The sequence below is a fragment of the Lissotriton vulgaris genome, chromosome 12 (genome assembly GCF_964263255.1).
Source record: "Lissotriton vulgaris chromosome 12, aLisVul1.2, whole genome shotgun sequence".
Classification (NCBI taxonomy): Eukaryota; Metazoa; Chordata; class Amphibia; order Caudata; family Salamandridae; genus Lissotriton; species Lissotriton vulgaris.
In genome coordinates, this window is record NC_141700.1 from 784,065,264 (window position 1) to 784,079,309 (window position 14,046).

Genomic DNA, 14,046 nt, shown 5'->3' on the forward strand with positions numbered 1-14,046 from the left:
GGGGACCTCAACTTCCACCTGGAGAACAACAACGACCGCAACACCAGCACCCTGCTCGACAACCTCGCCAATCTTGGACTCAAGCAGCTGGTGTCCACCCCCACCCACCTCGCCGGACACACACTCGACGCAGTCTTCTCTTCCAGCACAGACATCGACTTCAGCCACGCCACAGATCTTCAATGGACGGACCACAGCTGCGTCCACTTCACCTTCAAGAGAACGACGACCCACCACCACCAGCAACAGGCTGCCCGCAGAAGCTGGAGCAAGATCACAACAGACCAGCTAGCCACCTCCCTGAGCCAGCACCCTCCTGCCAGCTCAGCGAACCCCAGCCAGGCCGCCGACAACCTCACGAAGTGGATCAGCAACTGCGCGGACGAGCTCGCCCCGCTGAGGACCCCGCCCAGCAGACCCGGCAGCAAGAAAGCCCCATGGTTCACCGACGAACTCAAGAGCTCCAAGAAGAACTGCCGAGCCCTCGAGAAAGTCTGGAGAAGGGAACCTACACCGGACAACAGGACCTCCTTCAAGCTTGCCACCCGGAAGCACCACCAGCTGATCCGCGCCGCCAAGAAAACTGCATTCAAGGACCGGCTGGACAACAACGCACACAACTGCAAGGAACTCTTCAACATCGTGAAAGAGCTATCCAACCCCAGCGCAGGAAACAACGACATCACCCCATCGCAAGACCTCTGCAACTCCCTCGCTTCATACTTCCACAACAAGATCGCGGACATACACAACAGCTTCAACAACCAACCAACGCACACCAAGACCGAACAACCACCCCCCACCACCACCCTCCACGCCTGGTCCCCGATCAGCACCGAAGACACCATCCGCACGATGAACTCCATCCACTCTGGATCACCGACCGACCCCTGCCCTCACCACGTCTTCAACAAGGCTGACGCTGTCATCGCACCCCACCTGCGAGACATCATCAACACATCCTTCGACACCGCCACCTTCCCTGAGAGCTGGAAGCACGCCGAACTCAGCGCTCTACTCAAGAAACCCACAGGGGACCCCACCGAACTCAAGAATTACCGCCCCATCTCGCTCCTCCCGTTTCCAGCCAAAGTCATCGAGAAGACCGTCAACAAGCAGATGGCCGCCTTCCTCGAGACCAATGGATCCCTCGACCCCTCACAGTCCGGCTTCCGAGCCAATCACAGCACCGAGACCGCCCTCATCGCCGCCACCGATGACATCCGAGCCCTGATGGACAACGGAGAAACAGCGGCCCTCATCCTCCTAGACCTCTCCGCGGCATTCGACACTGTCTGCCACCGCACCCTAGTACAGCGCCTCAGCAACGTCGGAATCCAGGACAAGGCGCTGGAATGGATCATCTCCTTCCTCGACGGAAGAACACAGAGAGCCCACCTACCACCGTACAAGTCAGAGGCCACCGAAGTCATCTGCGGCGTCCCTCAAGGATCCTCTCTAAGCCCCACCCTCTTCAACGTCTACATGAGCCCCCTCGCGGCCATCGCACGCCAGCACAACCTCAACATAATCTCCTACGCCGACGACACCCAGCTGATCCTCTCCCTGACCAACGACCCCGCTGCCGCCAGAGCCAACCTGCACGAAGGGATGAAAGAGGTAGCCGAGTGGATGACGACCAGCCGCCTGAAACTGAACTCGGACAAGACGGAGGTCCTCATCCTGGGCTCCTCACCCTCCGCCTGGGACAACTCCTGGTGGCCTCCCGCCCTGGGCACCGCACCCAAACCGACAGACCATGCACGCAACCTGGGCTTCATCCTGGACTCCTCCCTCTCCATGACCAGGCAAGTCAACAACGTCTCCTCGGCGTGCGTCAACATCCTACGCATGCTACGGAAGATCTTCTGGTGGATCCCCACCGAGACCAGGAAGACCGTCACCCAGGCCCTCGTCACCAGCCGACTGGACTACGGCAACGCCCTCTACGCCGGTACCACCGCCAAGCTCCAGAAGAGACTCCAGCGGATCCAGAACGCCTCAGCCAGACTCATCCTCGACATCCCACGAACCAGCCACATCTCCGGACATCTGAGAGACCTTCACTGGCTCCCCGTCAACAAAAGAATCACCTTCCGCCTCCTCACCCACGCACACAAAGCCCTACACGACCAAGGCCCGAGCTACCTCAACAGCCGAGTCAACTTCTACGCTCCCAAACGCCACCTCCGATCAGCCAACCACGCCCTCGCCACCGTCCCCCGCATCCGAAGAGCGACTACAGGAGGAAGGTCCTTCTCCTACCTGGCCGCCAAGACCTGGAACTCCCTCCCGACCGACCTGCGCCTGACTCAAGACCACCTCTCCTTCAGGAAGAAGCTGAAGACCTGGCTGTTCGAGCAGTAGCGGCACCCCCCCACCTCCAGCGCCTTGAGACCCTACGGGTATGTAGCGCGCTCTATAAATGTCATTGATTGATTGAACTGAGATGCAAAAGATGGGTACATTTCCAACGTATGGGCAGATCCATGACACAAAGATTGGGAACCGAAGACTGAGCATGTGCTGCTCCGGTTATGTGTTGTCAATATAGGAGGGTAGTATATGGGGAGGGCCCTGTAATCTTTCGGGGTGGATTACTCGCTCGATGTAGGGATAGGTTTTTAGTGAAAGATAATTGATAGATTACTGGCAAAAGAAAATCTCCTCAAACCCAAAAATGGTGATGAGGAGTGCTTGCAGTTAGTCTCACATTGGTAACTGCTCGAGGTAGCATCCCAACCCATCATTATTTTGCTCACTATGCCACCTCAATTTAAACCCAGCCAAATTGCAAATCAGCCATGACCCTGTTCCTTATGGGATCAGTGCAGCCCGATGTACCAAGCCAGGTACTCACTGAACCAGACCACAAGCATCCTAGGATCTGTTTCACCCCGATAAATGCCACTGGAACCAAGCTATATCTGGTTGATGAGTTTTTATCAGGGCAAAACCAGTCCTAGGTTGTATTCCAGTTTGGTGAGGACCTGGCTTGGTAGTTCAGGCTGGACTTTTCTCATGAGGAGCAGGGTCAAGGCTGATTTGCATATGGCTGGGTCAAGGCTAATTTGCATATGGCTGGGTCAAGGCTAATTTGCATATGGCTGGGTCAAGGCTAAGGCTAATTTGCATATGGCTGGGTTAAGGCTAATTTGCATATGGCTGGGTCAAAGCTAATTTGCATATGGATGGGTCAAAGCTAATTTGCATATGGCTGGGTCAAAGCTAATTTGCATACGGCTGGGTCCAAACTGAGGATGCTTGATGAGCAAAAGAACGATGGGTGGGATGCTACCCTGATCGATCGGCAGTGGTTAGATGAATTGTAAGCCTTCCTCCCATCACCTTTTGTGCATTTTATGTTAAAAGAAAATATGTTCACATTTGAAAATACTCACCAAAAAGAAACAGGATCCAATGAGAACAGCCTTTAACTTCACGTCCAGGTCAAGTGGAAACTGGACAGAAAAGAGCCCACTGTTGCGACGAATCAAACCCACGGTCTGCGTTTCATCGTTGGACTTCACCTGTTGAGACACATGGTAGAGGCAAGGTACTGAAATCATTCACCCATGAGTCGCCCTGTTCATTTCCATCATGCCTCATTCTATACTGAACTCTATACCTCTCTATTCAAAGCCTGACTGCCATGTTCCACACCCACCAGCTCCAACTGAGATCCACCAACATTTCTATTTTAATACATCTAGAAAGTAGCAGAAGAGAAAAACATTTAGAGAAACAGGCTTTGTAAGTGCTGCTTTATCAGCAACAGCCACGGTTGTCAAGAGGTTCAGCAATCAAAGACCTGTTTGTTGAACATCTGGGAAGACGTCTGCTCTTGACTTAGAAAGTGACTTTTAGAGTAAGACCCACATGAGATTGTGCTATTGTGCAGATATCTTGCAAGGAGCAAGAGAAGCAAATCAGTGGGCATCCTTTTTCAAAATGTGTACAGTGATTTTATGCATGGAAATTGGAGGATTTTCCATTACCAATGAATTGTAAATTAGTGCCCTGGTTTTTGCATTTAGTAGAAAGGAAGTTTTCTATGTTTTATTGCAACTCACAGCATATGAAACCCTTAGTCACTTCCACCTCTTGTGTTACCCCTCACACTCAGCTGCCTCATCTCTCTCTCCCTCCCTCCAATCCTATTCTAGTTTTGCACTGTTTGTTGAAGCCCCTGGGTGGTGTGCAGACAGGGGTCTGTCTCTCTCCCTCTCCCTCCCTTCTACAAATGCTCTATTCTTGTACTAGTTTGCACAGTTCTTGTTGTAGCCTCTGTAGACAGGGGTGGGTCTCTCCCTCCTTCCCTGCTCCCAATCCTCTATTCTTGTTCTAGTTTGCACAGCTCTCGTTGTAGCCTCTGTGTGGTGTGTAGACAGGGGTGTGTCTCTCTCTCTCCCTCCCTTCTACCAAAGCTCTATTCTTGGTCTGGTTTTGCACAGTTCTTGTTGTAGCCCCTGGGTGGTGTGCACTGCAGACAGGGGTGTGTCTCTCTCCCTCTCTCCCTCCCTCCTACCAATGCTCTATTCTTGTTCTAGTTTGCACAGTTCTTGTTGTAGCCCCTGGGTGGTGTGCAGACAGGGGTGTGTCTCTCTCCCTCCCTCACACCAATCCTCTATTCTTGTTCTAGTTTGCACAGTTATTGTTGTAGCCTCTGTGTGGTGTGCAGACAGGGGTGTGTCTCTCTCCCTCTCTCCCTCCCTCACACCAATGCTCTATTCTTGTTCTGGCTTTGTACAGTTCTTGTTGGAGCCCCTGTGTGGTGTGTAGACAGGGGTGTGTCTCTCCCTCTCTCCCTCCCTCACACCAATGCTCTATTCTTGTTCTGGCTTTGTACAGTTCTTGTTGGAGCCCCTGTGTGGTGTGTAGACAGGGGTGTGTCTCTCTCCCTCTCTCCCTCCCTCACACCAATGCTCTATTCTTGTTCTGGCTTTGTACAGTTCTTGTTGGAGCCCCTGGGCGGTGTGCAGACAGGGGTTCTGTACCAGGAAGTGCTTAGAAGGATTAGACTGTACCTGGCCTGTGTCCTGGCTGTACATTGTTCTGAGCATGCTTTGAACCACATTCCTGATTGTTAGGTCTTCAGTGGACTATAATTGATTGACTTTGTGATTTATGTAAGAGTGGACGGTATAGATGCTTTCGTCACGAAACATTCTATGGTCAGTCAGAGGCAAGGGTACTTGTGATGTCATTACTGAATGATGGGGTGATTCAGACTGATTAAAGGGGTGAAAGGGGCAGTTTCGGTTTGGCTGAAGACTGGCAAAGAGTTGTGCTCAATCATGTCTCCTGAAGAACCTTAGGTAATTAATCCCCTTCCCAGGTTCCCCCTTAACTTTAAGGGGTAAAAGGTCTGAGAGACTGACTCACTGACTCAAGTTCATTACAGACTAATGTTCTTATTAATGTGAGCCAGAAAACTGTTCTATATTTATGACCAGACCTCTGACAAGTCACAGTTTAAAAATAAACTCTCGGACTAACCTTTATTTATTATCCTTCTCAGTCAGAAAGGGTGATCTTTTGTTTAAAGGTTACACATTTTAAATTAATATTGTTGGATAAAGTTTTATATTTCTACAATTAATTAAAACACTTGTTTGTGATAGCATGTGAATCTTGTGTATGGAATAGCATTTGAATTTGAGCATGCACTACCAGAGAAGAAACATTATAAAACCATGTATAAAAACCCTTTTTTGGGTGGAAGGGCTTTTTCTATGCGGTCATGTTTTTATAAAATGTAAACATTCTATGTGTGCCCCGGGTGGTTGTACCTGAATATGCCAAGGACCTCATAAAAAGAAGCTTAAATTGTGGTTTTGGCATTGCTGATCCTAGGTACATTGAACATCAATAATGAATATATTTGATAGAGAAATTAAGTAAAAAAGTTATAGTACTGTTGCATAAAGTAATATATTCCAAGTGTATCAAGGGGTTGTTCAAACCTTTCCAGCGGCAGCTGTTGAGGGTCATTTTTGCAATTTCTACCACCCTGGACTCAATGTCTTACCAGATATACGGAGGTATGAAGTTTCACACGCGTTCAAGGAAACTCTAAAGAGTTGGAACATACTGTGATTGTGTGGACGAGATCAGCAATGGAAATAGAATGAAAGTGTGCAAGTGGTGCCTAAAAATGTCAAGATTTCTAGGTAGTCAAGGATTTTTTTTAAAGATCAAGGGACAGCATTTCAGTTAAGGATTATAAGGGCACAGGGGAATCGAGAACGCTAAGCAGTAAAGTTGCTTGTAAGAGTTGTGGGAAAAACTAGATATTCTGCAACATTAAAAAGGTTGTCTGAGAGATAATAAAGATATAAAAGAAGTGTTGGAGGACACATTTTGGAGATAAAGACAGCCTGCTGGATAGAATAATGGTTGAATGTGATGTTGCAGAAAAAGTTGTTGATTCGAGAGGTAAATCAGACTATATCTTCTAATTATATCTTTGTAAAACACTTTAAAAAAATGAAAGGATATTGAGGAAATCTCATTAACACAGTGGTTATGCAGGAGAGTATTCCAAAACAAGAGGAAATGTTGATGCATGCATAGAGTTTAAAGGAATATTTGCAGTGGGCAAAGTTCACATATCTAGTAAAGTTGACTATATTCATTTAGCCTCATCAAAAAACAATAGGCATGAAGCTTGAGCCCAGTGTCAGTCCAACTGTGTAGAGGGGGAGGTCAACAAACCAAAAGTGGAGTTTAATTCAATTGAAGGAAATGCCAATAAGTGTAAAAGGGGCTATTTCTGAGGAACTGGATGAGTTATGCAAGATCCAGATGACAGAACCAGGTGAAGCAACAGAATGGTTAGCCCCACTGGTCATTGCAAAAACACCTGGAGAGACATTAGGCTACGCCTACACTTGAGGGATAGTAACAAATGCATGATTAAGATGAATATTCTTTACCCAGTATGGAAGAGATGGTGATGCTGGTACATGATGCCAAAATATTTAAAACCTTAGATTTAGCCTCTGCATACCACCATCTCAAATGGATGAAGAATCAACTGATTTTATACTCAAGCGTCAGCTTTCTCAATGTGAATGGTTGCGAGCTGCCGTGCCCGCCTACGTTGAGGAATTGCGCGAGGTGATGCAAATTCTCACCTGCGCTCACCAAACTAACATTGGTGAACTGCACGCAAGATAAAACTCCGCAACAAGGGGGTTGGCAGAGTTTTGCAGGAACTCTGTGTTGCAAGCAAAACGCAGAAAGGGCAAAACTCCACAAACTCCGCCTGCGGAGTGGAATTATTCAACCACCCCTCATTTTTTTTTCAAATTTTTGGGAACAGCAGAAATTTACACAAAACATGTGCTGAATGTTGGGAGTAAGGCTCAAAGCCAGATTACAATTATAGGTGCTATTTAGCGTACCTGATAAATAATACCATGAGGTAAGTTATTTATGGAGTGCGATAAATAGCACCTATTATGAGTTATTGGGGAATAACGTGGGTTTTTGTGTTTAATGCAGCAAAAATACGCATGGTATTAACTGCAGCAGATAATTATAAAATGCGTTAAATACCTTTTAACTCGTAATTCTGACCCATGCGTAAACAGGGTTTTGCGCACCAGCCTGAAAATAACAAGCAATTTATAAGCAGGCCCTATGATTTTAGGAAATATGGTAAAGGAAAACACTAAACACAAGGGCGAACAGCATGACCAAGAATTTGTGGAGATTCAAATGTATTAGAGTAATGCACACAGCGTGTAGCACTTTTATTCTAGAAATGTATCTATGATTACAACTGATGGGTACAATAAAGCTTTAGAGGCAGTGCCAATGCAAAAAATAAATCTTGGAAGAGGGTAAAATAACTATATTTGCCCCAAGGACTTTGAAAATGACTAAGAAAAAAATACTCAGTGATCTAAAAGGAGATTAGCAACTGTTTGAGTAATACTAAAGTTCAAGTTGTGTGTGGGGCACCAGATACACTATTAAGCCAGACCACAAGCTGTTGAAAGAATATTTCACTAAAAAGGGTTCTGACTCGGTTTTCTGGTTGCCAATGCAAATGAGTCGTAACATCACAGGAGCATACAAAGCTGTAGGTTGTTTGACACCTTTGGTTAATGTTGGAGAGGAGACTGAAGATGGAATGGGTGAATAGGAGATGTAAAAGAATTTAGGAAAGGCAATGTGGTCATACAGGGAGTCACATATAGTAAAAAGAAAACTGTTGGGATAGGTACATATAGGGCGTCAATAAAATAAATGGAAGACTGAAGAGCGATCTTTAGTGGCCTGGTTTGGCCTTGGATGTGTAATGATCAGTATGTGATTGTTCAAAGTGGTGTAAGAGTAGTAGTATGTGAAAAGTAAGAACTACAAACATAATTTTCATTTAATTGCATTGTTCATAAATACCCGAAGTTGCATTTGACATTGCGGATCTTGTGAATGGCATGATCACCAAAAGCATACTCTGATTTCTTAATGAATTTATTTAGAGGGCGGAGCTTCCCTGCTTCCATTTGGACCAACGTTAGTAATTAACATGCAATAAAATGAAGACATTATTGTTCAAAAGAGAAGTTACTCAGACGAGATGTGCATTATGTGACCCAGAAACCAATGGACTGGTTGAAATATTGAACAGGATGATCATGGAATGTATTCATATTGCTCAGGGTTTTATGAAGAAGTGTAGGGAAGGATGACAAGAAAGATTATTGGTACATATACTCCACATTCCACAACAAGGAATTGTCCAAAGGAATGAAACCTAATACGAGTGTTTGCCCAGAGGGAATGAAATTAAACTAACAATTAATAAGTATTAGTTTCAGAAAAGACCAGAGGAATAAAAAAGCGATTTTGCAAGAAAGAGAGAAAAAAGCGATGAATACAATCAAAATTATGATGGAAGACATGGCAAATGTGAACGCATCAGAGAGTAGGAAACAGTAGTCTATATTCTCAAAGCAGCTTAAACTAATTAAGCTTTTTAATAGTGCAATAAACACATGGTCTGGTTGCACTTGAGGCTTAAATAGTAAAAAGATGTAAAGTTCCAAGATATAGGAGTAAAGCTGCAGGAGCAGGAGAGTTCGCAGAGGATCTGAAGAGTCATCAAAAGGGAATTGTAAAAAAGAAGAGTTCTTACAGAACAACATAAGTAGGTATGTAAGTTGTATTCCCATCGTGACTATGTTATCAATTATCATTGTAGTGATGCAATTTTAGTGTCTGTTCCATTTCTTGTTTATGGTGTGGATCGGTATTCCTCATCTTTCCTTAATGTTGCAATATTTATTTATTTTGCAGACTTTAAAGAGTGCTATTTGTAAAAGAAAAGATATATGTACCACAGAGGCTCAATTGTTATGCAAGGACATAGCAACAGGGTTCTGTTATGACAGAGGCTTGTAGTGAGTGTTCTTAAAATGCCTGTTACTGCTGACTGCAGAGAATTGTGGAAAGAGGTTTGCATCCTGCAATAAACCTTTACCTTACTGTTGAATGCTCACATGGCCTTTCCCATTTTCTTCCAGAGGGGTTTATCTACGAGTCTCAATAAAGTTTTACTTACCTTCCGGCTTATTCATTTACTTCATTTTGGCGATGATCAAGGGATGCTGTGACGGGGACAGTGTGACGCCTCCACCCTGTTGAAGTACATCTTGCCAGTCTTCGGAGTTCTTCCTGCGGAACCATTTGCGTGCTCACGCCCTTCATTGCAATGGATGGCAGCCGGTCATGGTGTTTCCCAGGTGTGGGGGCATTATCAGTTGTGAACTCCCTGGCGCTTTTCCACTGTCAGGTTGGACTCAGGCTCTATCATTGCTCCAGCTGAGTCTATTTGCGTGGGCTTCTGCTTTGAGAGACTCTCATAGTGTGCCTTTCTCAGAGTGCAGTCCTCACCTTTACCCTCCTGTTTCGGGATGAGGGTTATCGGTCTCCAGACTGTTCAGTGGTGTGTGTGTGCCCTTCCAGCACTCAGGTTTGACAGCCTGCAATCTGCCTCAAGCCTGTTCTTAGTCTGCTTCGAGGGAATTCTGAGGGACACTGCAGCGTCAGCCTGCTAGTAGGGTGTCTCCATTGCTGACTTTTCTGGCTTAGCCTCCCTTTGCCTCTGTCGGCTGTTTGGGTTTCCAGGAAGGAAGGTGTATCAGGACATAACAGGAAGAGATGTTGACGAAGAGTGAAAGGGGGAGGAAGCAGGGGTAGATGCATATGATTAAACATTAAGAAAATTGAAGACATACTATCGGGGAAAAAATAAAATGTTTTAGCGAGGCATACGTTTTTGGAAAGGGCCCAAGGGAAAGATGAAAGTATCAGAGTATGTAGCAGTTTTAAGGGGAATGTCAGCTACCTGTAAATGTGGCACCCTTACGGATTCCCTTATAAGTTACTGCGGGCGGAGAGCTCCGCTCCGCCCACGGAGTCTGCAGAGATTTGCCTACTCTGCATTCCACGGAGAAAGCAAATATCTGCACACCCCGGAGAGGAGTGGACCAGCCCCCGCCTCCACCCCCCTATTTAGACTGAATTAAAACTACATTAAAAATAAATTAATAAATATTTAGCTGCCGTCCTCCTCTTTATCGACGTCTCAGTGTAATCTGCGCATGTGCATTTCTCGCAAGGAATGTGCATGCACGGGTGTGCGCGCATGCGCATAACACCGTGAGACAGCGATGAAGAGGCCGATGGCAGCCCGGGAATGCCGCAGTCAAGGTAAGTCTTTATTCTTTTACTTTACTTTTAATGTCGTAATAGGGGGATGGAGGCGGGTGGCAGAGCGGAGCGGAGTTCCAGAGTTGGTCACCAACTCCGTGGACCTCCGCGAAGTCCCACTCTGCCAGCTCCACCCAGGGTTAACTTATAATGGACCAGATTGTCAGATGCACTAATGATCAAAAAATTCAGGAGGAATGGCTTACCAGAAACCCTGATTTAATTGAAGCCATCAGTATTGCCTAAGGTATAGAACATACAACATTATGCATCAGGGAGATGAAAAAGGTGTCAGTGTTGGACAAAGAGAGAGGAGGTTAAAATCCTGGTTAGTGAAGATGCGATGTGAAAGATCAGTGAAAGTAAAAAGAAAGTTCATCGCAATAAGCAGGAAAATGCTTGCTGCTACAGGTGTGGTAACGATAATCATTTGGCGAATAATTTGAGGTGCCCAGCGAGAAATGTGGTATGCAGGAAATGTAATAAAAGGGGCCATTTCGCCAAGGTACACAAAACAGCAAATGAAAAAGTACATGATAAATGGTCCTGCCCCAAAGTGGAAGTGAAAGAACCTGTACAATACCCCACTTGCAAAATAACTCTTGAAGGGGTCAGTATCCAGGTGTTTGCTGCCTCGTGCTCACCGGGTATACATTTATAGAAGAAAAACAGTTTGAAAAAATGTTTGGCACACAATCTTGTAGTGGAGGCTGCAGACATCCATCCTGGTGGGTACAACAGGGAACCTATTCCTTTAGTGGACATGGTAAGAATGAGAATATGCTTCAAGGGAAGACACACGGTAGGAAAGGTATACATCACAAAGGCAGGTTTTAGTTTATTGGGGTGGAAACACCAAAAGGAACCTGGCATCACTCTTGATCCCAACAACATTCATCAAGTGCTACTAGTTGAACCACCAGAGGTAGACAGCATCACCACCAAGGAATTCCCGGATGTATTTACCGAGCAGTTGGGAAGATTAAACAAATATGTTCATCAGATCACCCTCAAAGAGGGAGCTGTCCCTGCGGTTCACAAAATCAGATCCGTTCCCCTCCTTATGAAAGAACCTTTAAAGGCTGAGTTGCACAAACTGTAACAACAAGAGATGATAAAGAAAATTGAGAGCTCAGAGTGGTTGGCACCCATTGTTCTTACCACCAAGGACAATAGAAAAAAAGCGTCTATGTGTAGACTTAAGGGACCTCAACACCAATATCTGGGTGGACAGGCATCCCTTACCGAGGACACATGAGATGCTGTGTACCATACAGGGCGCCAAGTACTTAAGTATCTTGGACTTATCATTGGCGTACCACCAGATCACTTAACATCCAGACTCCCAAATGTTGACTGCATTCACCACTCCGTTTGGCAACTTAACATTTTTGAGAATGCCATTTGGACTTTCATCAGCTGCCTCTGCATTCCAAAGAATAATGCAGCACATATTGAGAGTGTGTGTTAAGACCTTGTGCTTTCAAGATGATATACTTATATATGGGTCCAGTGAAAGTGAGCACAATTACAATCTTAGAAATCTTTTGAGCAAATTAAAGGAAACCGGTTTTACCACCAAGGAAAGCAAGTGAAAGCTGGGGGTAACTTCAGTGGACTATTTAGGTCACACCATTTCAGAGGAGGGAATAAAAGCCAGAGCAGATTTGGTTGAAGCGGTACACAGAGCCCCCAAACCCACATCCAAAGACGAGATAAAGTCCTTCTTGGGACTGGCTGAATATATGGCCAAGTACATAAAGAATTTGTCTGTCCTCACCCAACCACTCATGAACTTACTTAAGAAAGGATCAGTGTTTGAATGGGAGAGGGAGCATGATGCTGCGTTTGAGGGGATAAATAGTTCTATTGCTAATGCGCCCCACATTGGTAGTTTCAGTGTAGAAAGGGAAACATTTCTTATCACAGATGCCAGCAACAAGGGTATAGGAGCCACCCTTTTGCAAAGAATAGCCAACCAAGAGAGAATTGTAGCATTTGCCTCCAGGACACTTACTGGTGATTAAGCCAATTACTCAACAGTAGAGAAGGAGGGACTGGCATGTTACTGGGCCATCACCCACTTTAAATGTTACTTGTAGGGTTTACCGTTTGAGCTAAGGACTGATCATTAACCCTTACTGTCGGTTTGCAAAAAAAGAAAAAGAAATGGTCAACACCACGCCCAGCATAGCCAAGTGGGTCCTGGGGCTCCAAACCTTCAATTTCGGAATAACATATGTGCTGGGCAGCAGGAACAGTGCTGCAGATTACTTGTTTAGGGCCCCGTGGCCAAGAAGGAGGGTTGTGAGGTCATGGAGGATGCCATTTTGGAGGTTAGAGTACCAGCAGTGAAACAGAGTCAGTGGGAGTCAAGTACAGAAGAAGATTCTCAAGGCCGTTAAGGTGTTTATGGCCAATGGATGGCCTCACAGATGCAGGGATCTACCAGAGGAACTACAGTGCTTCTGGAATGTAAGGGATGAATAATCCATTAAAGAGGATTTTGTGTTGAAGTCAGGTAAAATTGTCGCACCTGAAGGCCTGAGGGACCAGATATTGAATTTGGCTCATGAGGGGCATCTGGCGAGGAGTCTCTGCAAGGCTAAACTCCGATCTGATTACTGGTTCCCCCTCATGGATCACCGTATGGAAGAAAAGGTCAAAGGCTGTCTGGCATGTAGTCTTGGTGACAAAACTAAATGTCTCAGGCGTTGCCCCCTCATCCCCATAGAAGTAGCTATATTCTGTGGAACAAATTGGGGCTGGACATTGCGGGACCTCTACAGGCCATGGGCCTCCAGGGCAAGTACCTTATTGACTATTTCTCACAGTGGACATCACCCAAATTTGTCAGCATGGTCAATATTAAGACCCTCACTGATTTCTTAGGGGAGGTATTCTCCAGGGAGGGTATCCCTGATACTCTCATCACAGACAATGGGGTCCACTTTGTGTCTGAAGAAATGAGAGACTTTCTAAAAGATCTTTCCAACTGATGTGCGTACGGCTTTGTATTGCCCCAAGGCCAATGACAAAGTTGAAAGGGCTAATACAATGCTGAAAAAGTCTATTCAGTTACCTCTGACCTCAGGGAAACCCATAGAGAGCACTGTGAGAGACATGTTATGATCTTACCATCCTACCCCCAAAGCCACCACTGGAATGTCTCCATTTGAAATGTTGAGGGGCGAAAGGCAGGATCCAAGCTTTCTCCTAGTTGGTTGTTCAAGAACAAGATGATTACCTTTGACCCCGAGGAAGTAGGTTAAAGGGTGGTGAGACAACAAAAGGTATACAAAGACACGACAGGAAGTG

The 14,046-nt window shown here is 45.8% G+C and overlaps 1 protein-coding gene across 1 annotated transcript in view; it reads right to left on the bottom strand.

Moving 5' to 3' along the window:
• LOC147678713 (phospholipid scramblase 1-like) overlaps positions 1 to 14,046 on the bottom strand; it is a 72,687-nt gene that overhangs the window by 14,175 nt on the left and 44,466 nt on the right. Inside the window, exon 7 of the mRNA XM_086946167.1 lies at positions 3,402 to 3,530. Coding sequence (XP_086802293.1) covers positions 3,402 to 3,530 — 129 coding nt within the window. The remainder of the gene's footprint in view (positions 1 to 3,401; positions 3,531 to 14,046) is intronic.